At 40.0% G+C, this 27446-nt stretch overlaps 3 protein-coding genes across 4 annotated transcripts; all 3 read left to right on the top strand.

Moving 5' to 3' along the window:
* Positions 1 to 1450: 1450 nt before the first annotated feature.
* pik3r6a (phosphoinositide-3-kinase, regulatory subunit 6a) lies at positions 1451 to 9302 on the top strand. Its single transcript, XM_079553758.1, has 6 exons — positions 1451 to 1755; positions 3900 to 4020; positions 4729 to 4802; positions 4990 to 5104; positions 8281 to 8351; positions 8445 to 9302. The coding sequence occupies exons 1-6, from the start codon at positions 1671 to 1673 to the stop codon at positions 8555 to 8557; spliced, it is 579 nt and encodes a 192-aa protein (XP_079409884.1). The 5' UTR covers positions 1451 to 1670; the 3' UTR covers positions 8558 to 9302.
* A 4632-nt stretch (positions 9303 to 13934) lies between these two features.
* On the top strand, positions 13935 to 17596 carry LOC306961279 (uncharacterized protein). The gene is made up of 7 exons (XM_079553972.1): positions 13935 to 14087; positions 14390 to 14512; positions 14591 to 14732; positions 14819 to 14927; positions 15070 to 15154; positions 16918 to 17094; positions 17247 to 17596. Exons 1-7 carry the CDS (start codon positions 14051 to 14053, stop codon positions 17375 to 17377), a joined length of 804 nt encoding a protein of 267 aa, XP_079410098.1. The 5' UTR covers positions 13935 to 14050; the 3' UTR covers positions 17378 to 17596.
* A 144-nt stretch (positions 17597 to 17740) lies between these two features.
* LOC306960235 (phosphoribosyl pyrophosphate synthase-associated protein 1-like) lies at positions 17741 to 25843 on the top strand. Of its 2 annotated transcripts, XM_079552603.1 has the most exons (11): positions 17741 to 18375; positions 19832 to 19884; positions 19961 to 20027; positions 20276 to 20448; positions 20522 to 20637; positions 20716 to 20771; positions 22052 to 22197; positions 23087 to 23128; positions 24399 to 24469; positions 24555 to 24701; positions 25414 to 25843. In XM_079552603.1, exons 1-11 carry the CDS (start codon positions 18218 to 18220, stop codon positions 25570 to 25572), a joined length of 1188 nt encoding a protein of 395 aa, XP_079408729.1. In that variant the 5' UTR covers positions 17741 to 18217; the 3' UTR covers positions 25573 to 25843. The 2 variants fall into 2 exon arrangements, with proteins under 2 accessions (XP_079408729.1, XP_079408730.1); XM_079552604.1 differs by lacking the exon at positions 23087 to 23128 and having other exon boundaries at positions 25414 to 25839.
* The last annotated feature ends 1603 nt before the right edge of the window (positions 25844 to 27446 follow it).

Genomic DNA, 27446 nt, shown 5'->3' on the forward strand with positions numbered 1-27446 from the left:
CAGTTTTATTTTTTTTCAAGTCCACTCTCTCTCTCCTGTCTTTTGCTTGCACTTAGACATTAGACTCATGTCCCCAAAATAATGTTTGTAAACCTCAATCTCAATCATGCACAATATGTCCACTTTAAGTCAAGCTACTCTACAAAGTCAGTTGAACAAATAATCTAGAAATTCCCTCCAAGATATTACAGGAGGATCATAAGTTTTGGAAATACTCATCTGTTAAGACTGACCGGTGACCAATTTTTCTTGCCTGGCCTGCCAGACACTCCTCCTTTCTGTTCAAAAGAAGAACTGTCTGGACAGATCCTCGCAGCCTATCATTTCACGATTTTACCCACATCGGTCCAATCACACACCGAGAGGCGGGACTTCATTCCCCCAAGACGCGGAAGCCGTCACCACACTCTACCAAAACAATAGAGATGGCGTGCGCGGCGAGTGTTACGATGTTTTCTTCTACTCTTTTGTCTGTTTTAAACCATTTGAGGAAAAAAAAATGTAATCCCTAAAACCGGAGCAAGAAGCAGCGTTCGAAGTGTTCCTCGTAAATAAGGACGTTTTTGGAAAGGCTTCCTGCCGCTTGTTACTGCGACGTATCTGGCGTTGCTCTGATTGGTTGATGCCGTCTGTCAATCACGGCCACCGGGAAATCATTGAGATCATGCTTGCTCCCAGACTATATGTCTTTGAAATATCTATGAAAAAGCGTTTAGTTTGGCAGGCCAGGCAATAATTTGTCATCTACTGTAATTGTAGCTCAGAAGAAGTGTAATGGATTGCACATGTAAAAGACTTGATATCTGTGGCTGTAGCTCATTAAGATTCACACTACTTTTTTACTTTACGAACAGCCTTTTGCACAGACACAGCAAGAATGCAGATATACCGACCAATCGAGTTACAGGATTTGTGTGTCAAAGAAAAATGCAGGAGTTTTTTGTTGTTTCTGACCTCACTCCTTTTTCCCCACTTTTTTTATACAAAGCAAAATGGCAAAAAAACACAGTTAACCCATCTATATGAGGTCATTTCTAAACTTGAGATCTATGTGAGGTTTAAACCCAGTCAAACTGTTGAGAGTCTTAGGTGAGAAATGTGTTAAATTATGAATTTTTGAGTACAGTAACAAATACGTTTTTGATGAAAAGACGACTACTCTAAGATGTCTGAAATTATTGTAACACAGGCTATATATATTTATATATATGCTTCTATTGATTCAGTCATGTCTAATGAAATCTATGCACTATTTTGCACTTTTAAGAAATAGTGATTTTAATATGTATTGTTTGTGATTTTGTAAATAAATGTATCTATTTTTATATATTTTGTGTCAAATAAATGTTTTCCCTTGCATGTGTGTGTGTGTGTGTGTGTGTGTGCGTGCGTGTGCGTGCGTGTGTGTGGTAGGTTACTAATATCGGCCACCAGGTAGCAGCATTGGGCTAAAGTCAGTGGCAACATATTTTGCTGTACAGATACGCACACCTGGCGGTTCTTCACATCCAGAGCTGGAACAGCGGACAACAGCTGGAACATTTTTGCCGGTTTTAAAACATCAAAGCGGCGTTTGAGATCATCTATTGTTTTACTAGACGTACATCATGGAGTCATAAAAGGAGCCAAAGACACTGTGGCCTACTCTCACAATTATTATTGTGCGGACAATGGAGAACAGGCGAGGATCATCATCATCATCTCAGTACGGCTCATTGGGACGCACTGAACGGAGCAAGGAAGACGACGCACCAGGTTCCTCTTTACGCTAAATATAAGTTGGCACATTTCTCGTTAGTGTCTGTGTGCAAAGTCAGAATATGTGATGTTGAAGAGCTGTTGAATACATGCTTTAAAGTGCAATACACAGAAAAATCGACTGACAGCCCGTGCAGTGGTTCCGTATTTAATGTTCCAGGGGCAGCGGAAATGTCAAGGCTCCACAGGTGTCAGCAGCACCCTGCGCTGTTAGAGACGATAATGTAGCTTACAAGTCAATGAATTACGCCTGATTACAGTTTCTGACTGAAACTGAGGGATGAAAGACAAGTGTGTAACAACTGAAAAGTAAATGTTTAATTCCATTCTTGCCCGTAATAAATAAGTTTATATTCATTCATAGTGATACTTAATTAGCTTATAATTTAATGGCGTGATCTAAAAGAGTCCAGTCTGACTCTGTGTTTCAGATAAGTGGAGGGTATATCAGAAATGGAGTCAGGCTGGCATGCTATGTCTATGTACTTTTTGTATATAAAAATGCCTCTGACTGCTTGATAAATGCCTTGTTTGTTTCAGCATAAAAACGTTTCTGAAAGCTGTTTGTACGAAACAAATGTTCAGTTCTAATTCAAAAGTGCTGATGCCATGAGCTCTATGTTACTGCAAATATATCTTTATCTTTGACATAAACCTTCACATTTGTCGTGCTATTATACGGACCCTCATTATGAGTAGTGCAGTGTTTCGCTTCTGGACACGAGTGAATCAAAGACCTTCTGTTTCTGTGGAGGAATAAACGAGGTAGGAGAGGAGGAGAAGGCTGATGAGGGAGAGTGGTCTAGTGATGACTCATGCCGGTATACAGTGTGATAGAAATGTGGAGAGCTCCAGCGGCAGCACAAATTGTGATTGTATCCACATAGCAAATGAAGCCACACCTCCGTGTCAATACAGTCTGCAGCACGCACAACGCGCAGCTCCATCTTATCACAATACTCCAGCGTGCTCCCGTGCTGCGCAAGTTCCAAAAGTTTATTTTCAACAACATTATCAAACATCTCTGCTGAAACGGAAATAACGAGCTCACCCTACAGCAACAGACTTGGAACCTTTTTCACAAGGAACAACACATGAAAGAGACTTCTAACTCTAACAAAGTTTTACTTGTGGTACTAATGAGGTACATGTTAATGTTTGTTGACCCTAAAACAGGCTGCAGTAACAGTCCCCAGACACTTTCCTATTCATTATACCTGACACGTAATGCATGTTCTATTTCATTTCCTTTCCTTATTAGAAGATACTGATGCACTCACGCTCAACCCTTTGGGCTGTCTGACTAGAATAAAGTCATAATTTTTACTGTATTAGAGCACTTTGGTATTCAAAATCATCAAAGGAGTGTATCCATGGCTACAGTGCTTGCTGTAGAGATGTGTTTCTTTCAGTAACTTCATAAATAGCATCAACTCTGTTTTTTAAGTAATTTACCTCATGTAATGGTGACTTGATTGTATTTGCATAGCTTAGAATGCAGCACTTTTAGTTACCACATTTATCTAAATTGAATCACAAATTTGTTAGCCTCATGTTGGTGTAGCATTGGTGTTCCATAAAGAGGGCGAGTTAGTCTGTAATGTCACAGACAAGCAAGACATAGTTGAGGCACCTAACCTAATGTATTGTAGCTAGTTTGGATAAAAGAATATATAAAACTGTATATGTCATCACCTAATATAGGTTTGCAACGTTGTGACTGTAACATGAGGATGTAACGGGTATAGACCAACATGAAGTTGTATTTCAGTAGGTACATTAAATACAGTCTGGTGATATGTGTTAATGCAGTGTGCAGTCTGTTCACTGCCTGCCTCTGACACATAGTAATTTCGACACCCCTCTGTAGCTCACTGTGCGCTGCACTTTCAAACCAGTGCAACTAACAACATTGCACACAAGCACAATATTATGTAATGTATGTAAGGCTATATCTATTACTGTGCTTCAAAGGCAACCAAGCCCATCACTTTGCAGTACACATTTTTATTGATAAAGTTAGAGCAACATTTACCGTGCAGGCGTTTTGTTACAAAATAGATTCTAAAACTCAACTCAAAGGACGAGGAAGGTCAAAAGGATCCTGAAATGTTCATTTTCCCCCATCATATTTCTTACAGAGGACGATGTGGTGTCAATGGCTGAGTCCACCATGACAGTCGATGACATCGAAGGAGAGTTATCCAAGATTGAACGCATCAGGGACGTCCTTGTGAGGAGAGAATCGGAGCTTCGATACATGTAAGTGCCATCCCAGTTTTCTTACTGCATTATCACTGACAACATAATGCAATTATCAGGCATAACATTATGAGACACACAGTTAAATTATAACCATGGCATCTTTGTTCTATGTATTTAGATTAGTTCAATGGTTGTTCGGAGAAAAACAAATCACAATCACTGGTCTCACATATTTCTGCATCTCATATTAATTTTAATAACCCATTTATTCTGCTGTTTTCATTAATGTATGGATATTTATTCATTCACTTTTGATGCTAAAACAATGCAAAATATATTCTTTTAGATAATAAAAACGCAAATAATACTTAGTACGTTTTCCTTTGTAAACAAATATTGTAACCTGCATTTAGAGAGGTGTGCAGGGGAACTTGCACGGACTAACATTAAAAACATTGAATTGCGCGGCCCTACCAATAGGGACTCTTTATCACATAACCAAATGTCAAAATTAAAAACATCCAACCTCTCACATGACACACATGAATTGCCTCTCAAGTTCCTCAGCGTCAATATTAAGGTGCGCCGTTGCAATCAAAAGACTATGAGGCTTTCAAAGGCTGAGAATGCCATTGGGACGGCTTCTTTGAAAAGATAGTTGTGACATTTTCACTTTTCTTTTAAGTCTAGATTTCCCTCATCTGAGGTCTTTGCGGCACTGTTTGTGTGTGTGTTGTTCATTGCATGCCTTTCATGTCCTTGTAGGATGGATGACATTCAGCTGTGCAGAGAAATCACTCGCTTGAAGAAGGAGCTACACAAATTAGTATCCATTCCAGGTACCGCTTACTCTCTCTCTATTAATAATCAAGTAGTCGTGTAATATTACTGCAAACAGACTTATTTAAAACCTCTTGCAGTAAGTGGTTCATTTCACCAGCAATTTCAATGGTTATAATTTTTCATGGGATAAAGTTAAGTCTGTGCTGAGTTCAAAAGCTCACTTCACAAGTTTATTCTCTGTAGATAATGACAAGTTGAATGAGGATCGTCAGAAAGAGGAGGAACTGCTTCTGCAGATCCATAAGCTGGTGGAGACAAGGGACTTTCTCGTGGACGATGTGGAGTTTGAACGACTCAGGTGAATTATTGTCAATTTTCATAGCAGGCCACATACTGAAGTGTGTACGGTATGGAGAACCACAGACAGGCTGTGAAATATTGAAAAAATTTAAATATTCATTAAAGTTGTTGTAAATGTATGTGCCAAAATGCTTTTTCAGACTTTTATCCTGCTTTGGTTATTATGGCATTATGTAACATACACATTGTGATACTTTGCATTGTTAATGTCAGTTTAAGTAACTAACTTGGACCAAGATTTGCAGTTACCAAAATTCCCCCTTTATTGTACTGCATAATTTCCTGCACAGAACAGAAAAAATGGTGTCAATTTAAAATATTGTGTTGTGTGTAGTGCTTGTCAAGGAACTGTTACGTACAGTAGTAAAAAAATCGTTTTAATTATCCACGACACTGCATCAAGAGCAAATTTTCCACCAAAACCACACTGAATTCAAACATGACCAGTACTGACTTACTGTTTGTGCAAACGGCCTGCTGCAAATTCCTGATAGGAAGGCACCTGGTGAGATCCGGGAATACATTGAAGAGTCTTCAGAGCAGTAGATAGACAAGCTTTTATATACTTTTCATTAATGATCCTTCACACGTACAACCGCAAGAAGTCCTGCTGAACTTGAAACCTACATCTATGTTAAATAATGCGTCCATGGCTGAGCAGAGCAGCATGATGGTGCTGGAGTTAGCAGGAGAGCATTATCAAAGGCAATCGCCTTCTGCTTTTGGTCTTTTTACCCTTACACCAAGTTCATGTCTTGTATAACCCTATTTTGTACTTCTTCTTTCTTGTCCAAATTATCCATATCTCTTACCCTCTCTGAGCCTCCTAACTTGCAACTCAGACCATGGAAACATTTTATGCACTGTTTTTATCATTATGTCATTTCATCAGGCAAAACATTAAGAAGAAATTCCTTTTTACAATGTTGGCTTGAAAGTTTGCGCTTAAAGGGACAGAGAAGTGGTACAAAGCAAACAATTACAACAAATAAATATAATAATATCCGCCTGTAAGTATTCTGTCAAGTAATTGGCTCATCCCAACAGTTGGACAGATTCAAACAAATCAGCATGAGCTGCACCGATAGACCTAAGCATCCGGAGGAAACCTGGCTGGCTGTCTTCACTAGTTCTCTGAAACGGTGCACCACCTCTTGGGTTTGCCCCTGTTTCAGAGCGTGGTGTCCTGCACTGATCAGCTCCTCCACTTCCTCCTTCATGTTCCTCCTGCGCAGCTCCCACCGCTCCTCTTGCTCCTTCTCATCCTTCTCTCCTGGATATAACGCCTTTCTTCACTTCAGGATCACCTATGAAACTCCACTTTACACTGAGCCAGGTCTCAGTGAATGTAAAACAGTCTTTCACCATGAAAGGTCGTTACAGTAGTCTAATCTGCTGGAGACAAACTCATGGATAAGTCTCTCGAAGTCTGGTTTCGACACTATTCCTCTGATCTTAGTGATGTTTTTCAGATGGTAAAAAGCTGCTGATGTTATTGCTTTGATGTGGCTGTTTAAGTTCAGGTCTGAGTCCATGATTACTCCTAGATTTCTAACCTTTTTTGTTTTGCATCCACAAACTGATCTGTTCGATGCAGTGACAGACTCTCTCTACAGGCCCATGTTCACCTGCTGTCAGTGACACGTAGATCTGTGTGTGATCTGCGTAGTTGTGGTAAGACACACTATTGCTGTTTGTTAGCCGACCCAAAGGAAGCATGTACAAGTTGAATAAGAGGGGTCCCAAGATTGACCCCTGGGGGGCTCCACAGGTAATAGAAATGTTGTCTGAGACACAGTTGCCAAACGAGATAGGACTTGAACCAGTTAGAGCAGTACCAGAGATTGCCACCTAGTTTTCTAACCTGTGAAGTAAAATCCTGTGGTGTACTATGTCAAAGACAGCGCTCAGGTCCTTAATGAAATGCTCCAGTCTCAAGTGAGATGTTAACTAACTGAGCAAGTTGTGGTAACAATCTGCTCAGCACAGACTTTAAAAATCTAGTGGGTAATTCATCAAGGCAGCATGTACATGAACTCAGATCGGAGATGACCTCTTCAATTGTTTGTCAGTAACAGGTGTGAAAGGTGTCAGCTTAAGGTGTTTATCTGGTGGCAGGGTTGCCATTTGTGTTGCGGAAATGATGGCATTTTTAATGCCATGTACTTGGTCATTAAAATACATATAATAGTAGTGATAGAAAGCTTGTGTGACTTAGCTGTGAGTCTTGCCCGTGTACATCCTCATTTTCCCCTTTTTGGTTTTCTGTAGCGCCTCTTGTGACACCTCCACTGTGCTGCAGGTGTGGGGGGCTCTTGGTACCTCTTCAGTGTTTCAGAACAAGAAATCTGTGGATTTGTATGTCTCAAATGTCGCTCAAAACGTTTCGCTTTTCAGCACGCTGTTTGTTTATATTCAAAAAAGCTGTTTCCTTCATGGCCAGTACGGATTAGAAAACAGTTGTGTTAAAGCTGGGGTACCTGATTTTTGGTGTTGTAGAATACATGTATATTTGCCACCTCAGCACCCCATGTTGTAAACACGGCAAAACACAGACCTCGTTGCATCGTCTTCACCTAAAGTTTTGTTGAGCAATGGATGATAGAAGTCTGAGCTAAATTTGTGGAATTTATCTTGGGGGTGGCCACCCCTGCTTCACTTTGTCACCACTCAATGCTGAATATGGGTGTGAAATGTGCATATAATTACATTCTTTGAATCATTTCAATGCACAGAAGGGACTGTGAGAGCTAGAAACAAGTTTGGGCCAAAACAAAAAATGTCACTGTTTGAACAGGAAAAATCAGGTACCCCAGCTTTAATTCTCATACATTGTTATACTGTAGTAGTAATAATAATAATGCATTGGTTTTATATAGCGCTTTTCTGGCTAGTCAAAGACGGTGTACATTGAGTTATTCATTCATTCCATACTCAATGGTCGTGGTATGCTATCATTATAGCCACAGCAGCCCGGCAGTAGACTGACTGACTGAATCTAGTCTGCCAATATGCACCATCTGACCACCACCAATCACCCACTCACACATTACATTCACTCAAGCTTCCTGGTGTTTTCCAGCAGTCTCCCATTCAAGCACCAACCAGACCCTACCCTGCTTAGCTTCCCTGATCTGAAATTGAAGCATGATCTTTATTTTATTTTTTTCACAGGGAAAAGGAAGAGGATAAAGAAATGGCAGATTTTCTCAAATCTAAATTTACCCCCAAAATTACTCGAACAGGTAATTCAAAAACTAACAATTGTTGTCAGATATACCAGATGTTTTAGCTTCCTGTGACACTATTTTACAAAAAAATTCTGAAATGTTTTGCAGGTGTAGCAAGACGTCGAATGCCATCCAGGGCCCAGCAGCAATCCTCTCCTTTCAGTAAAACTGGACTGACTCTGCTGAAAGAGTGCTGTGGATTCCCCTGCTCTATCATGTAAACACTAGTCTACAATGCATAGAGATTATTTGGAAGGTGCTGCACAACATGGGCATTATTGTATCAGTGGGTAATTGTAAACAACGTGTTTAAGTTCTAAACAAGTGTCTTATTTCTGGCATCTGCTCATTAAGTCACTACTGACATAATGCGAGAACAATAATTAGTTGTGGATAATGAATGTGGCAATCTGAAGGTCCATTGGGATAAACTTGGTAAAGACTTCAGCAGGTCCTAATGGATGTGACCTTTCTCAAAGTGAAGAGAAACTAGCCAAGCAAACACATCTCGGGAAACTGTCTATATTTATGGTTTTCTGTTTTAAAGTGTAAAAATAAGTATGAAAACTGTGTGACCTCTGTGAACACATGCAACACGGTTTTAGTAATTCTATAGTAAGTCTGTTTGTTTGAAATAGTTGCCAATGATTAGTTAAACTTTGTGACTTCAAAAGGATCCTAATATTAAACAATTTCTAATTGAGCAGCATTTGCTATGTCAATATAAGTTTTGAACTTTCCAAACATAAGAAAGACAGATCTCACTCTGCTGCAGTGTTCAAATGTCCCAATGATTCACAAAACATAAGTGCATGTAAACATTGTCTTGAAGGTTAAATGAATGGAATTTAGGATATTTTAGGGATTTGTTTTATTACCTGGTTAAAACACTGACTGAACAAGTAACTTTGTTTTTGTTTATTCATTTTGTCGGGGCAGTGCAGATTAATGAACACACATGGTACTGAGGCAAAATGTTTGTCCGTTGTCCGGCTCTTGCAGTTACAGACACACTCTCATTCAGCCTATCCTATCCTATCGTACGTGCTTTTTAGTTGTAAGGGAAACCAGAGCACCCAGGGGAAACCAAGAGTCCTTCTTGCTGTGAGACAAGAACGCTAACCGCCGCATCACTGTGCCCACTACTTAGCCACGACTGCTGTGGAGCAGTCCGGGGCTGGGCTGTAGCATCTAAAACTTAAAAGTTGTCCAAGGTTCTGCATCTCACAAATATGGATCTTCAACCTTATTAATCCCCATACGATACTCCACTACGACAAAAATGTATTGTTTCTTTCTATGATCTTTTATTGTGAAGCTCCACAAGGCTGTTGGGTTTTCTCCAGGCACAGATCCAGCACCCGGCGCTATAGTGTCCACTCACAGGGTTCTTGTATGTTTCCAAGAAGAACTGACACCATAGCAACGCTGTGCACCTCATCCACCTGTTTACACTCACCAACGTTAAGGATGAGCGAGGTCATGGAGGGCAGATATGTGACAGAGCATATACAAAGTACTGTGACTTTAGGGTTGTTTGATGTAATGCTTTTGATAATGCAAACCATGGTTCACCTTATATGTTGGATTTTTCCAAATACTGTTGCATCGGGTAATGTAGCAGTTAACAACTCGTGACTAAAGCTGGTATCTTATAGTCCAAGAGATCACTACATTGGAAACTAAACTATACGCATCTGTACTGACAGTAATTATGTAATTACCCAAACAATAATCCACACCCATTGTCACATCCATTTCTGTGAGTCCATTTCTCACATAAATAAATCTACAATGTGTTTTATTGTTTCACAAAGACTGGTGGAAGTGGATGTGGACAGCTGATAGGGAGGTCTTCATTTGCATTGTGAGTCATCATCTGTGATGCTCCGAGTTCCCACGAGACCAACGCCACACTGAAAAGGGCAGGCGTGTCAGTTACGAAGCTGAGCCCATATAGTTCGTGTGCCTGCTCCTGACTGCACGTGGGGGCTGAGTGCATGTGTCTGTGTAAGGATGACAATGGAGAGGCACTGTACATACTCCCTGTCATGGCTCCACTATGGGGAAGAGAGGGGCGCGTTCAGTGGCTGTCATGGCTTTGTTACTATGGTTACAGAGGTTTGATGGTATGCACGTGGTTTCATTTGGTCTTGCTATGGAGGATAGTGTTCAGAGTGTCAAAATCTTCATTTACAAAACCTAAAATGACTGTACATCCTACTTAGGCTGCATTTTATTTCCCATGTAGTGTGTTTATGTTACAATGACCTTTCAGTTACTAAGGTCATGAGATACAAGACATTACTGTCCGAGTCCTGTTATGGACAATTCAAATATTGAATACTCTGCTACATTAAAATGCACTTGTTTTAGAAGGCCTCATCATTCTGAAAGTTTTCATTGCATTTGATCCGTGCAGGACTTCATGATCAGCTCCCTGCACATGCATTGGACTGCAGTTCTGTGTGATTCCTTGCTGTATAATATTATATGAATATAAAAAAAAGAATAACAGGGCTTCATAGGATGACTCCTGACTCAAAACCCATGGACAATGGTCTACGATGTTTTAATCACTACGAGTTACAGTGAATGACTGAAGGGGCACTGGGCTATCATTAACCCTGTGCCACTAATGCAGGAAATACATATAATTTCCTGTCTTTACAAAAGCAACTCTGAGTCATGCTCCAGTGAAGCCCACCTTTCCTCTTCTATGTGTGTCTGTCACTTCTGCTCCTTTATGCTTTTAACTTCGTGAGGATTATGTTGCTGCAAATCACCTGGAATATGTTTAGGCTGATTTTTTTGTTTTCTTGTTTTGCCATTAACTTAAGATTAACTCAATTTCCAGAAATAATAAAAATAACCAATATAATATTACATGTTTATATCAATGTTTACATATTACTTTTCACCATATTGGCTCATAGGCGTAATTATTGATCCTTAAGTAATTGATATTTATTTATTATTTTATAAGTGTTTTTATTTGTTAGATGGCTGTAAGTATTTTTTCCACAAAATACTAAGTTTGGATGTAGATTATTTTGTGAATACTGGTATCTATCACTCTGTGCTGATAATTTTCATCATCAGCAAGCATGTCCAAGTAATGAATTGGCTAAGTGTGTAATGGAATTAAAAAATGAAATACATTTGCCTTTTTGTCTATTTAATTTGATCACATTGTTATATTATTATTTTTTATATAAAAGCAAATAATAGACTTCACATTATCTTAATAGCTCAATCAATCAATGAAATTGAAAAATTCTGGTTTGGTTTGAGAAAGAGCACTTGGATGCTCCACAACACTACTGTAAAAATATTCAGTGGACTGTTGGACACAACATCATGTGTGGAGGACAAATGGATCAGCACACCAACATCAAGACCATATGCTCACTGTACAGTGCAGGGAGAATCATGGTGTGGGGCTGTTTTGTTGCCTCAGGGCCTGGACATCGTATCATCATAAATGGAAAAATCAATTCACAAGTTTATCACGATATTTTGAAGAAAAAAAACCCCAGAGACATTCACAACAGAATGTAAATAAGTAAGTGAACCCCTGTATTAAATAGCTGCTGATCCTTCTTTTGCAGCAATAGCTGCTTTTCTGTCGTTGCAGACTAGACATTCACAGTGATCAGCATGAATCTTGGACGATTCCTCTTTACAAGACTGCTGTAGTTCAGTAAAATTCAGGCGGTGTACTCACTTATTCCACACTCTCCTGTGAATGTTTACATGTTATGGCCAATAAAAATATGATCAATTGTAAATGTTTGGGTGGTAATTAGTTTAGCAGACACTGTTTTTTGATGAAGATCAGACCACATTTAGTGACTAATTTAGGCAGAAATGTGAGAAATTCCAAACGGTGTACTTACTTTCCTCGCCACCGTGTGTGCGAGAAAGAGCCTCAGGTATGAAAAACTGGACAGCACCAGGCCCTGACATGATACACGCCTACTGGCTTAAGAGACTCACAGCACTCCATGAGCGCTTGGCAGCACAAATGAACCAGCTGCTGAGAGATGGGAATCACCCTGAATGGTTAACCACAGGGCGCACAATCCTGATCCTGAAGGATCCCTCAAAGGATACAGTCCCATCCAACTATCGCCCAATACCCCGCCTCTCCACAACGTGGAAGCTCATGTCCGGCACCACAATGTGCCATTGTTGCTTGGTCGGAGGGGCCGATGGCGCAGATTGGCTGCCTCATTTCCAGTCTGCTCAAGGGCAGCAATGGCTACTAAAGTAGCTTACCACCACCAAGTATGGAGTAAAGCGCTTTCTGGTCAGGGAAAGACGCTCGAGACAATGTTCTGGTAAAATTTTGGAAGCAATTAAAACGAAAGACTAGACGAAGTCATAGGCCTACAAGCAAACATTGAATAACAGAAAATTCTTGTTATCTTATTTGATCCATATACACGTAATTACGCCTTTTCATCCAGTAGGCCTATGGGGTCCGCATTCTTTATTCTTTATTCTTTATTAGGATCCCCATTAGCGCCCACAAGTGGTTGCTAGTCTTCCTGGGGTCCTGACACAATATAAAATTACAAAACAGTTAAAATAGAATACATTAATGTTACACATTTCATATAATCATGCAACCTTATAGGACACATATAACACACGGTGACTATGCTCACATGTACTGAGCTCATTGACCTTTTACTTTCAGCTTAAAGTGTGGTTTACTCTTAGTATTTCTGATGTTAAAAGGAAACGCGTTCCAGGCGTTTGCTCCTCTGTACAGAACAGTTCTTTTCATTGACTTACTTTTGGGTCTGGGAACAACCAAAGAGTTTGTCGTCACTTGGCGAGTCACATTTCTGTGGCCAAACCCACTGAATAAGAGTTTGTTGAACAAAAAACTGGGCTGTTTGTCCATCACAACTTTGTGCATGAACATGAGGAGACTGGCCTATAGTTTGGTCTCCTGTGCATCTCACGGACATTAGTGTGGAAAGGACAGTGAAGCACAACTCGAGCTGCTCTGTTCTGAGTAATTTGAAGTCTCTGAAGATGCTTTTGTGTAGCATTGGACCACACTATAGGGCAGTAGGTGAGACAATACTATGCTTTGGACAACAGTTTTCAGAACAGGAGTTGGGTAGTAAGCGGAACATTTCTTTGCCATAGCTATACCTTTGCCCATCATACCAACAATATGATTAATTTGATCGGACCAAGACAATGACTGATCCAGTCTGACATCCAACAGCTTTACTTTTGAGACCTGCTCCACTAGTGCTCCCCCTAGTGACAGATGAAGAGCATTGGCGTCTGATTGAACACACCTTTTACAATACATTTAGTTTTAGACGTGTTAAGTACCAATGTATTCGTTTTGACCCACTTCGCTGCCAGGCTGAGCTCATGCTGCAAGGTACTGTTCAGCTCAGATATTGTGGGTGACGAGGAAAACAGAGTGTCGTTGGGTTGTGACGTTATGAAGCCAATAGTGGCACCCGTGTCAGTCTTTCCCCTTCGCTAAAGCAAATAAGGCCAGTAAACATAGCTCTCTGACTCTATCTAGTGGCGAAAAGCACACATTACACCTTACAGGATACGACACAGCAGTACCAGGCTCTCCAGCAAGTTGAGTCACACGTCAGTAGAGAACCTGTACGTGTGCGTGGACGTGTACGCAGCACGTCTTGCGTTTCCCGGATGCACCAAACTCGAACATGGACCGAGTAGTGGTGGACGTGCCAGTCAACAGCGGTGAGGAGTTACTGTCGGAGACTCTTTCCAACACGATTCATAAACATTAGATGTTCTGTGTCTGCCGAGCTTGTGTATAGCCTTATTTGCTGCTAACTTCTATTCTCAAGTTAATTGTTATTTAGTAATAACATGACACTATCCAGACGTTACCGCTCTTCAAATAATAAAATATAACAGTGAATAGGTCACATAAATAAAAGATAGCAATAATTTGGAGATGTGTACATACATTCCACAGTCCTATTTGACATATTGTTCTGTTCAGATACAGCACATATACATTATTGATATTCCCACAGAATTCCCCCTCGCAGGCCTTTCTACAACTCAACGAAAGAGGCAGGTTCGATTCTCCGCTCGCCATGACATCATTCTTCTTCGAGAAGTGATTGCACAAAACCCTTTTGCCTCCAAAGAATCTGGTAATTTCTGGCCAACCTTGTAAAGAAGGTTTTTTCATATCCAAGTTTTCCCGTGTTTTATGTGTTGTACTTTGTCAGGGAAAGTTTGGGCACGTGTAGGGGAGATCATTACTGCAGCTCTTCAAGATGAGAATTTTGAAGTGGATGCCAGGCGGTGCAGGGAGAGGACCATGCTACTGCTGGACTACTACACAAAGCAGGATTTTCCCAGCCTTCGCAGGTACGATTGTACCTACATTTAACATTTACAAAGATAAATGTTTACAGTAATTGTTGTTGGAAAATGTGTGTTCTTTTTGTCTTCAGATTTGGCACAGAGAGGTTGTATGCCCAAAAAGAGGATTTACTGCATGAGGTTTTGGAGCTGGAAGCTGAGAGGAGGATTGTGGTCAGTGGAGATGATGTAAAATATCAGGTAAAAAATATGTTTGATGAACTGAGCTTGTGTTGTCTCTCCCTCACATTAAAGTGAGCTGAGTCATTATGTGATGTAAAGAGACTTGTATATACATAGATGTTGCCTTTACAATTTTTTAATTTTGTTTTTGCATTACAAGGATGAAGAGTTGAAAAAGAGAGCAATCGAAGAATTAACCCTGCTGGAGCAAGAGAAACCAATAATTGCGCATGCAACTAATGCAGGTAAGAGCTGCTTTGAAATAACCTCGGCAGCAATGCATTTGCACAGCTGATCGTCTTATGCAGGGGTGGGCAATTCATTTTCACAAGGGGCCTCATGAGAAACCTGAATTGTTTCTCATGTGGCCCTTGTCAGAGGGCTGCACCAACAATAACTTAAACTTAATTCTGCTCTACTTTGTTCTGTTTTAAATTACAATCATTTATGTATATAATAGCTGGTATTGGTGTTTAGTTCAACTGTAATAATCTGTAAACATTTAGCCATATAATGCCATATCAGGTCTAAACTAGGACTAAACCACATGTAAACCAGGCCAAAAACAGGGCTGCTACAGAAATAAACAAGACAAAGGCTACAGGGTAGGAATATGGTCTGAAAAACATCATGCCTCTTGCTCTCGTGTGGACAGAGGCAGACATCAGGCGCCTGCCTGTGGGAGCTGCTGTGCTCCATGTCCAGACATTATGAAAAAACTAAGCAGTAAATGACAGTGACACTCTGCAGGGAAGGAGTCATAGGGAAAAGGAAGCGATCAATGCACTTGTCAAATGAATTTGTAAGATGTTATTTCATCCGCTTTGCACATCCACAACGGCTGTCCCTTAGCTGGAATATGCAGCTTGGGGCCCATTTAAACTTTGAAGGCAGAGAGACACACTGTCCACTGCCATGGCCCGAACAGACTTCAAAAACATGATGCACCTATGATTTGTGACACAGTTTGACAGTGGCTGAGCCATGTTCTCATTTGAGCCCGCTCTAGCAGGTGATGGTCACCGCACCAACACACCGCTTACTCAAAGCAGAGTATGAAAGCGTCACGGAAGCGATGAAATTGCGTCTTGAAAGTAGCGCTGAAAATACTCAAAAAATTTACTATTATGGAAAATGAGCAACAAGCCGGATTAAATTGCCTGACCATTCCTGGCCCCCGGGCTGTAGTTTACTTGCCTGGAATCCAGACTCACCACTCACCACTCTGTAACAGCGATTGAGTCTGTTGACCACCGTGGCATCAGTTACATTTCCACAGCGATACATATGCAAGCAAGCAGGACGCGGAGTAAGTCAATCAGTGAAGGGCGTCTGCCGTAGCTACGATGTTATTAGTGGTTCTACATTAATGTCTGCACAGGATTATTAATCACAAAACTCACCTACTGTTGATGTATTTTTGGTCATTTACCACAGATTGGAAAAAAAGCTGTTTCTCTCTCCCGTGCGCCGTTCGTAGATTATTATTGAGGGACTTGCGTGTCCCGTGAGTGACGCTGCTTGCAAACAACACGTGACCACAAATAAACAAATCTGATTGCACGGGCTCGTTTGAGTTTTCTGATGCCACCAATGAGGGCGTGGGTTTCAGACTGATAATTCCTCTGTCTAAAAAATATAGAGGGGTACCATTCTGGTCTCGCCAGGCTAGTAGTTTACCCAGGTCTAATCTAGGTCTGGCCTCCATCTATACGGCAGAGCACAACTCTGTCCCCAGTATTGTGGGTTCAAGACCTGGCTTTGACTATTTGCTTGATGTGTCTCCCTGCTCTTCACCGTGGGTTGTCCTGTCCAACAAAACATATAAACCAAAATATCCTTTTAAAATAATGTTTTTCTTCAAATAATGACAGAAACAATGTATCAATATAGAATTGTGGAAGTGAAAGAATGCAACAACTTTTAGAGCATCACACAAGTCTCAAAACAAGGTACACTCTTGCCTAGTGTGACATAAAATGAGCTTTACACATCGACTCTGCTGCAGAGGACGAGCATGAGGAGCTGGCTGACCTGTCGGCCCCCACAGCCAAGCGGCCGTGTCAGTGCTGCTGCCAGACTTACTCCGAAATCCTAAGTTTTCTGGAGAAACGCTCAGAGGCGGAGCAGAGGCTGAGAGAGGAGGAACTTGCCCTGCGCCGAGAAGAGCTGGAGATTCAGAGAAGTATGTCCTTTTTTGGACTATATGATGGCTGCGGAGTCAAATCAAAATGGCCTATGTGCATATGTGGAAATGAATATGCTCTAGATATGCACGATAAAAACTTGATGACATGATTATATTCCGCCAATATAAATAATTTCATTTCATTTTAGGTAAAATTGCTTTGGAGAGAGAACGTCTGGAAGCAGAAAGACGAGAACGAGAATGCAGATTTGAGTTGGAGAGCCAAGAGAGACAGGTCATTCTCGACCTGCTCAAAGCAAAAGTGCTCAAGGGACAATGAACCAACCGTGAATTATTTGTGGCACTATAAAGGTGTCTTGACCTGCTTGGACTAATGGATTAGAATAACGGATTTGTGTTAGGAAAGCATTAGCCATATTTGACAAATATATTGATAAATTTGAGCTTTTATTTAGTGTTTTCAAATGTATTTAGAGATAGTGCGAGTTGCTTGTACCATATAGGCCTTTACATTGATTCCTACTGAACATAATTTATTGTAAACACCATTGTTACTGACAAACTTTGTAAGAAATACAAATGCAGCTGTAGGTTGGTGTTTTTCTTTCTCGGGTGTTGATTGGCTGTTGTGCTTCTGTTAAGTCTTCTCTGATTGGCTCTCAAAATGACAGTCCTTCCTGCTCAGTCATCCAATGAACGCGTGCTCGTGCTGCTCTGATGCTACTGCAATGCTACAAAGTTTACAGTTGGCTCAGCGGACTGTGATCTCCTAAGTCCTACTCGTCCAAGTCATATTTTTCGTCATGTGCTCGCGGTAACAAAGCCTTTTGTGTGCTGTGGGGGCAGGAAATGTACTCGCCGTAGCTGTTTTTTCTTTCTTTTGTCCTAATGCCGAAAGTTCATGCTAGTCTTTTTCTCTCTTACCCCGTAATGTTGATGTGTGTTTCGACTTAAACGTCTCAACAACGTGGCTCATACTTTCTACTGGACTGGTCTGTGCAATTCAGTGATCCTGACCGCCTATAGCTTTGTCATTTCTTGTTTATTTCCCCCCCACAAAGCAATAGTTACGCAATCCTTCAAATTAAACATTTTAATTGTTGCTACTATTTCGGGAAGTTGGAAAGAAACGTTTCTACCGTGACTCCAGAGGGGCAACATGCCCATTAGACGTTTTGGGGGTCACAAGTCTTTAGCTTCTCTCTCTCCAAAGCTGTCGTATAGTTACACCAAAATGAATATTTCAAAGAGTGGCTACCGCGTGTTTTCTGCCAACTCCAGCACCGCCAGCACTGAACTGGCCAAGAGGATCACTGAGTAAGTATGAGCAAACCAACAAACTTACCACAGTTTTACCATGATCGCAGGTAGCCTTGTTCTTATGTGTAAGTCAAGTTTACATGATGCAAAATCATTCATTTCAATGTGTTGTTGTATTGAGAAACATAGAGAAGAATATGATAAGCAGGATCATAAACATAGGCCTAGGTGTTGTTGCTGTTTGTTCTGATGCAGTTGGCACAGTGTTTGTTCAATTGTGCAATCACTTTTTATCCGACCCGAGGGTGCACTAGTTATTCTTTTTTTTTCATGAAATGTGAACCCTTGATTCACAAACCTGCTGCAATGAGACTGACGGTGAGCCTTTCTCTTCAAACGGTATTTAATATGGGATTAGTATGTCATTGGTTTGTTATTATAATTTGTGGAGACCGTGGTTTTATCAGAGTAATAAAGAGGGTGAGGCTTCAGCGTGAAGGGTGGATCTCGCTCTGCAGGATCTCGGCTTCATGTTAGGACGAAAACACTGACACTCAGCCAAGTTATAATCTAACCTCTAGATCTTTAATAAATGTCTTTTTAATTAATTGGACTAACAGTCATTGACACTATAGGGCGGTGGCAGGACATTGGGGTTGTAACAGGTATAGACCAGCCAGTGGCGTGCACAGACATTTTGAGGGGCAGGTGCTCAACCCACACTTGGGTATATATATGTTGTATAACATAATTGCAAAAGCGATATTTTTAAAGGGGGTATTATGCAAAATCGACATTTTCAAGCTTTCCATCATGTTATTATGTCATTCCCTCATTAAAAACATGCCTGAAGTGTTGCCTTGGCACATTCACATATTTTTGAGTAATCTATAAAAACTCTGATGGCAGCCATTTTAGGGATAGGTTTGCCTGAGTCCTCCTAGGAACGCCCCCACCTCCTGGAGATGCCTCTTAGCTTTCGTCACCAGCCGAGTAACCAACCACTGCTCCTCAGCAGAACCCCCTCCCCACTGATGCCACAGACAGCATGTGGAGGGGGTGTGTCGGAAAGGGTCAGAGGTTCTTAAAGAGACAGAGGCCTATTTCAAGACATTCACTACAGCCATTTTGAGAGAGCAATTTTATACAAGGCAGCTATTCTAATTTACTGCATTTACAGACCAACAGAAGGTTTGGTCGTCATTGTAGTGTGATATAGACTGGTGCTATGTGATTGAATATAGCATAATACCCCCTCTTTAAGACACAGCATTCAGTGTGGCCTCAATCATGGATAATATGTTGCACAAGGACTGGTGTTGCAGATGAAGTCAGTTATTGGGCATGTAGTGAGGATACCCTGCATGATATGATCATCATAAATGAAATAACAAATTGGCAAATCACAGCTATGGTCCTGCCTGATTGGTGCGAATTATCAAACGATCAGCAGTCAGAATATCTTCTTAATGCTTAAGGATTTACTTGTTTTGTTTTCTTTTACACTTTACAGACGGTTAGGTGTTGAGCTGGGCAAGTCTGTTGTTTTCCAAGAGGCAAATCGAGGTAAGCAAATGCATATTTAAAGTCAATTCATAGTAAGTTTCATATTTGCGTTCTCTTGATCATGTTTTTGATGCAGAGACCAAAGTGGATGTAAAGGAATCTGTCCGAGGTCAAGACATCTTCATTATTCAGACCATTCCAAGGTTTGATTTCTATTTCCTTTTGTATTTCGGGAATGGTGGATAATTACTGCATCTTTTAAATGGGAAGACGTCCTTCGAAGTTCAGCAGGTTGTGTTATATAATGACTGATCAATAACATGTTTTGACTTTGCTTTGTGCGCCACTGTAGATTTAGGTGTTTGCTCGACTCGTGTGTTGTGGACTCCTAAGTACAAAGGCCCTAAAGCAAAAGTAGGTTAAACACTGCATTTTCCTCCATCTTTTCCAGAGATGTGAACACTGCTATAATGGAGCTGCTGATCATGGCATATGCCCTCAAGACCTCCTGTGCCAAAAACATCATTGGGGTTATTCCATACTTTCCATACAGCAAACAGTGCAAAATGAGAAAGAGAGGGTCCATTGTGTGCAAACTACTTGCTTCGATGTTGGCTAAAGCTGGTAAGCCATATACATTTATGTTGATCAGGTTAACAATCTTTTATTCATGGTTTTATGTGATGTTGGTGTTAAGGTCTGACTCATATCATTACCATGGACCTGCATCAAAAGGAAGTTCAAGGCTTCTTCACTTTTCCTGTGGACAATCTGAGAGCATCACCGTTTCTAATTCAGTACATCCAGGAAGAGGTAGCTATTATTATTTATTATTATCTGACATTTTATTTTGCAAAATTTTGTAAGTCTAAGGTGATGTTTTTGTCAAAGATCCCTGACTACAGGAATGCAGTTATTGTTGCCAAGTCCCCTTCATCTGCCAAAAGGTAAACCTTGAGCCTGAACTTTGTTTGCACACACCAACACGCACAGGGTCATGATTTCTGAACAGAATCACAGTGGAACTTGAATTTTGCAACAAAGATGTAAGCGTCACAAAGGAGGATAACTTATCTTATTCAGGGCCGTCAGCTGCTCGTCAATATTAAGTCTCATACTAAACTATTCGAAATGCAAATTGGAGTTTATTATTTGCTTTCCCCCATTTTTATCTTAGTGTTTAAGAAAGGCGGTGGCCGAAATGTTCACCGCAAACTGGGCGATATTCAGCAGGTCACATCATGCACATTACAGCATTTTAAATGGAATAAGTATGAATTGCTTCTTTCACTTATAATTCTCTGCAGTAGCCCAGCACCTGTTGTGTGTGTGATGTTTGCATCTACACTAGGACCCGATTTTTGGGGTCCGACCAATACAGACATGAAGGGGTTGGCATGGCCGATAGCCGATATATTGACCGATATTTTATGTTATTTCATTTTCTGTAATTTCGTTTTTTAATCCCTCAAATAGCCTGTTGTTAAACATTTATTATTATAGTCAAGGTTTCAATCATGGAAATATATAGAAATATATCGAATTGAATGTGGATTTGTCTAAAGCCGATGTCGGGCCATATTTAAAAAAAAAAAAAAGTCTGGTCTATAATCCTGTGTGAAGCTTCTAAATTTGTTGAACTGTGACAGCAGGGGGCTCTAAATATTTTTTAGGCACTTCACAGTAAAACAAAATATAAAATGGGTGCACAAACTTGTGGCCGATGCACCCCTGAGGCCTAGGAGGTTGTGAGAGGTTGTGAGAGGGCTCATTTCAAAGCTCAATTCCGGAGATTCGGTCTTTTTATCAGTTTCGGAGATATCGGTCAAGAGCCAATATTGAAAATACCCTAAATGTTGGCGCCAATATATCGGTCGGGCCCTAATCTACACTGATCCTACCAAAAAAAGTGTATCCTTCCAATTGACAAAGTCATTAGACCAATTTGTTTAAGCGAATGCATGTTCATGTGAGTTATTGTGTCCAGTTATTTATTTTGTTATATTTTCTCATGTAATCGCCACATTGATAGAGATGGTCTGTATCGAGGATACTCGACCGCCCATAACCCTCCTAAAAGGCCCAAACATGATTTGTACTTCTTGTAATTGTTGACACCATGAACTTTTTTAGCCTGTCTAAATAGATTTCCAACTTTGTTGTCCAAAGTTTTTCTTGTCTCTGATGTATCTGTCGTCACTTCACTGAACATGTGTCTTTTTCTTAGAGCACAGTCGTACGCCGAGAGGCTGAGACTTGGACTGGCAGTGCTGCACGGAGAGGCACATCACTCGGAGTCTGACATGGCAGACGGCCGACAGTCGCCCCCCCTGTCCCGCACCACTACGGGACACACAGGCCTCGAGCTACCAAGTGAGACACACTCACCCATCCTTAATCACTGTCAAAATATCATTTGTTTACCATCTCTCCTGGCACAGACAGCTTGTATAGTCACTTGTGACAGGCTGCCAATTGAAAGAAGGTGACTGAAGACGCGCCATTAAAGGGGAATTGCCTCTTTTTCTCAAAGTGAAATACATTTTGTCCATTCACAGTATATTGCGTTTGCAGACATATGTGAAACAAGGAGGCCACTGCCCTCTGCATTGTTTTGTGAATTATGTTTGACTATTCAAACTTAAAAGTAGCACAGAGCACTGATGGCAGGCTTTGTTGTCACCTTTGCATGATGTGTCCACTTTTGTCCTTAAACATTGTCAAACATTTTTTATAAAGGTATCCCTGTCAAAAATCGAGATGTTGGCCATGTGTTAAAACATCTTGTAATAAATTGAAACCATTTCTCTCTGTCATGGTTTGATAACAGGGAAAAACTACTTGACCATATAATAAATTGTTTTGGATAGGTACATTTGAAGAAAGCATTGTTTAAAATCTATTATACAGTTAAGCTACACAGTGGCATGTTTAAAAGTTTAATTGTTTAATTAGGGAGTCTTTTCAATGCATCTAGTAGTTCAAAAGTCCAAGTAAACTGTAAAATACACTCTCGACTCTCCAGACTGCAGTACATCAGCGATTTGTTGTAGGCAGCTGTGAAATACTGCGACTGTTACCTGACACAGGATCTTTTTCTTCTCCCTCAGCCAAATTCACTCCCCACCTCATTTCATCCACTTCTTTCACAGCAGCTAAACAAGCCCTTTCTTTGAAACCAGAGCTGGAATCCTTCATATTTCCTCAGTCAATTGTTTGATATTTTGTCGTCTTAAACATATTTTATCTCTTGCTTTCACAGGCCCCAGACACCAGATCCCTTTCCCTGGGATAGAGCTCCCAAGTATGATTACGTGGGCTGAATGTTGCCCTCTGTCGGTTGTGTTTGCCTCCCTGCATGGATTGACCAAATGAGTTTTGGCTTCAAATGAATTTTCAAAAATATGTTCATGGTTGTAACGGCTGTTTTTTTAAATGATCTACATACGGATGCACAGCGATGTATACTGAAGATGCAGATTCGTTTAAATTGAAAAAACAAAGCAACTCGAATCACAAAAATCAATTGCATAGCCTGACCATGGATCCGTCAGTGGTCCTGTGCTTGATCAATTTGTTTGCATCCATTCACAGCAGCTGCTCATATATATATATATTTATGTGCACAAAGACGGGCACTGCTGTACAGAAAATTACAACCTTGATGCATAGTGGTATCTATTGCGAAGCCTCTGCTATTACACTTGTCTCGGTGCTACACAAGTGAACTCTGAGATTTCTTGTCCTTGAATGCAAGTCTAATTGCCCTATAATCCAGTTAGACTTGCATTGTGTGGTTACATCCATTATACGACTGCGTTCAGTATCTGCCTTTTAAAGATCAGGACGTGTGAATGATGCTTCGCTGCTGTTTGAAGGTGATGGCTTGGTTCGGGCTTCAAATTGCAGGACTCCAGATTAGGCCCGTCACGATCAATGCTTAGGCCAATGAACAGTAAATTGAAAATGAACAATACTGTTAAGATATGGTTTGCATGTGCTGTACATGTAGTATTTTTACTGTTGGAGAACTTATTTTTAACCATCAATCTCAATACTATAGTATGTAAACCTTATTTTTTAGATGTGTTTTACTGGTTTAGTTCCATTATATCAGTGACTTTAAATGGTCTTCAACATTGCAATATTTACAGCACCAATATATCGCTCTTAGAAATGTGCTATCGTGACAGGCCTACTCCTGAAGTGTGGTGGGATCAAGATTTGGGTTGATTATTAAGAAGTTTTCAATGATTTAATCATAATGATAATTTCATTTGTAACTTTATTAAGCCAGGCATCAAATTATTGGTGGGAATGATCAATCCTAGCCTGGTCTTTTTTGTTAAAGGCGTACACCAACATGCACGTCCACCACTCTGTATTAAGATGACATCAATATCCATGTAAACAAAATTTCAAAGCCTTTTTGTTTTGAAGTTGGTGGGGTGGGTAGAGCTGCACCGCATGATTTTTGCAGGTTTTGACCTAATTCCTGTATTTTTACTCCAAGTGTAATCTTCCAAAAATGTGTAATTACTATATTTGGATTATGATTTTGTTTCTCTTTTTAGTTATGATGGCAAAGGAGAAACCGCCAATCAGTGTTGTTGGAGATGTGGGGGGCAGAATTGCCATCATTATTGTAAGACATTCCTCAATGACACTTCTTTTAAACCGATGGTTAATCCTGTAAGTGATCTTTTCTAAAGTGTTCCTTGTCAAAATAGGATGACATTATCGATGATGTGGAAGACTTTGTTGCTGCAGCTGAGATCCTTAAGGAGAGAGGTGCCTATAAGATTTACATTATGGCGACACACGGTCTGCTGTCTGCGGAGGCGCCGAGACTGATAGAGGAGTCTGCTATAGATGAGGTATAATTTTGTTTGTCTTATTTTTGACATTGCAAAAACTTTGAAACTTTGAATAACCAGTTGAATTACCAATTGACTGTCTGTGCGCAATCAATCATCCATCATGAATTGTTGAAACCAAGTTGATAGACAGGCTGAGGAACCGTTTCACAGATACATAGGCCAACAAGTTTTGTAATTATATCTTTAATCTTTTTTTATTGCATTTTCCTAATCACACTGTCAAATTATAGTTTCAATCAGTGCAAAAGTGTTTGTGGTTTATTTTTTATTGTTTATTTTTTGTAAACAATTTTTTGTAATATATATATATATATATATATAATATATATATATATATATATATAATATATATATATTAGTTAGTTATAAATTCTTTTTTTTTTTTTTTAATAAACAATGAGGCCATGTCTAATTATTGAGCACATATTAAGTGTTCCTGTTGGGCTTTATCATAGCAGTTTATGTACTGCAGATTCGACTGTATTCAAGCACTGTATTCTTTATTTTCTTTTTAAAAGGCAAGGCCAAAAATAATCCCTTGAAAAGCTTCATGTTTGTTATGTGTTCTTTAAGTTGCCATTCTATATATTTCAAATTATGTTACAATAGCGTAGGACAGAATCAGGGCAGTTCTTTTATAGCGACCTGACCAGACACACAGATGAAGCTGATACATAATAAGTTTACTTTTATTAAACCGTCTCTTTAGGTTGTGGTGACCAACACTGTTCCACATGAGATCCAGAAGCTTCAGTGCCCTAAGATCAAAACCGTGGATGTGAGTATGATCTTGGCGGAGGCGATTCGACGCATCCACAACGGGGAGTCCATGGCCTACCTTTTCCGAAACATCGCCGTGGACGACTGAGGCAACGCACCTTCACACTTCTCTCTGCTGTTCACACCAATCCCACGTGACCAAAGGCACGCATGGACCAAGAATACGCAGGTGCAATCGAAACAACATGCAAATGCATATTCAACTTTTTCTTTTTCTTGTAAAATTGTAATGTTAAAACTACTGCATGAATATTTACTTTGTATAACTGAGCTACATATTAATTCCCCTTTTACTTTTTGAATTTAAATTCACATTAATGGTCAAATTGTTGTACGGTTGACTTCCACTGTTTGAGTCTCCTTTTATTGCTCTACGTGACTTTCTGAAAATGTACACTTACTGTGCATTTTAATTCCTTCATGGGTAGCTATAATTGCTGTGGCACTATTCTGAGAAATAAATTCACACAAACCAAATAAATTCTTGATTTTTCTTTTTCTTCTTGACACAGAATGACACATTTGCAAAAGACACATTTTATATTTTGGTTCGGAAAGTGGAAATAGTTGTCGGACTCGGAATATTTCTAGAATAAAACAAATAAAGAAGACGTTTACTATTGTTGGCCACCTGACAGTTGACTTTCAGTAGCAGTTTCAGTCACGCATGCGGCTGATCCTTTTCATGAAACGGAGCATGTTGTTAACAAAGAACATACGTTTCCTTTTCATTTGAGTGCCATACTTTGCATTGTTGCTCAAACTTTTTATAGTTTCTAAGCATTTCCATCTGCCATGTGACTTCATCAAACTTATTTTCATTCACAGACAAACAGTTTTTCCTCATTTATTAAGCATAACTTCCTGAATGGCAGAAATTCTTTGACTACTTACATGAGCCCATTTGGTCTTGGAGCGATGTGTCCCTGACCCTGAACTTGTTCTAAACGCCTCAGAGCTCGTGATCTGCTGAGGAGCTTTGACCAAGTCCAGGAGCAAAGACGGGTCCAGTCAAAATGTGTTCAAATGTGTTCCCTCATGAGACTGAAGCACGTTTCCCTGTCTCCTATTGCAAATGAAATGACTTGCGGAAGAATGTTTTAAATGTTACCTGAAAGAGGAACTGCACACAAACGTTTGTGGGCCACTTCCTCAAATGAAAAAGGAAACTAAGGTCAGTGTAATCTGATGGATGAAAGAGTAGGGGTTAGCTTCACCATTGTTCCTGGTACGCATGTTGGGTTTAGCTGAAGTGAGATTAAAGGAGGAACTAGCACTCTGTTACACAAACCTTTATTTAAACACAACAATTATTGCACTTGGATAGATTTTTTCTTTTTTTTTTTCAAAAGTATATAATCTAAAGCGTGAGCATTCAGGGTGGAATAATCTTCAAAAGTAGTGTATACTTCCCAATTTGCCTAATTTAGATTTCACAGCTGTAGAACATGGTCTACATCAGCAGGGGGCAGTGTTGATAAGGCAGAAGGTTGATAATAAGGCATGTCATTTTTGGTATAGATGTGGAGAGTGGTCTTCCTAATTTGTGACACATTGGTTGGTAATTTGCACAGTAGAAAAAGAATGGTGTGTTTACTTGTAGCACAAATGAAAACCCTTATGACGCTCACAAATATTGGCTTTTATAGTTTCTCAATGTATCTTATAAAAATATACACTTGTAGTGTTGAACCTTGAAAAAGCCTCTGACTTATTTCTGCAAAAGCTGCATGCATCTTGTACTATTTTAATTTCACTAAAATGTCTAGTAAATGCTAAAAATGCGAATACAATACATGTAGTTGTAAAATCCCCTTGTTTTGTCCAGTCTTACACTCGGCACTACCTGCTGAGCTTATGATGCAGTTTAACATCTTTGTGTTCAATTTTAATTATTATGCAATATAATATAGTAATTAGTTATATTTTGTATTATTTAGAGAAAAAAAAACTGTTAACCCA

Source organism: Gobius niger (genome assembly GCF_951799975.1).
Source record: "Gobius niger genome assembly, chromosome: 3".
NCBI classification, from domain to species: domain Eukaryota; kingdom Metazoa; phylum Chordata; class Actinopteri; order Gobiiformes; family Gobiidae; genus Gobius; species Gobius niger.

What these genes read in the sequence shown, in the direction of transcription:
- LOC306961279 (XM_079553972.1), top strand. Translation starts at nt 14,051, where the DNA reads ATGGACCGAGTAGTGGTGGACGTGCCAGTCAACAGCG. An exon ending in GAGATGATGTAAAATATCAG is followed by an intron (nt 14,928 to 15,069) that starts GTAAAAAATATG and finishes TTGCATTACAAG; the next exon opens with GATGAAGAGTTGAAAAAGAG. An exon ending in TGCGCATGCAACTAATGCAG is followed by an intron (nt 15,155 to 16,917) that starts GTAAGAGCTGCT and finishes ACTCTGCTGCAG; the next exon opens with AGGACGAGCATGAGGAGCTG.
- LOC306960235 (XM_079552603.1), top strand. Translation starts at nt 18,218, where the DNA reads ATGCCCATTAGACGTTTTGGGGGTCACAAGTCTTTAGCTTCTCTCTCT. An exon ending in TTCAGTACATCCAGGAAGAG is followed by an intron (nt 20,638 to 20,715) that starts GTAGCTATTATT and finishes TTTTTGTCAAAG; the next exon opens with ATCCCTGACTACAGGAATGC. An exon ending in CCCTGGGATAGAGCTCCCAA is followed by an intron (nt 23,129 to 24,398) that starts GTATGATTACGT and finishes TTCTCTTTTTAG; the next exon opens with TTATGATGGCAAAGGAGAAA.
- pik3r6a (XM_079553758.1), top strand. Translation starts at nt 1,671, where the DNA reads ATGGAGAACAGGCGAGGATCATCATCATCATCTCAGTACGGCTCATTG. An exon ending in GAATCGGAGCTTCGATACAT is followed by an intron (nt 4,021 to 4,728) that starts GTAAGTGCCATC and finishes ATGTCCTTGTAG; the next exon opens with GATGGATGACATTCAGCTGT. An exon ending in CCCCAAAATTACTCGAACAG is followed by an intron (nt 8,352 to 8,444) that starts GTAATTCAAAAA and finishes AATGTTTTGCAG; the next exon opens with GTGTAGCAAGACGTCGAATG.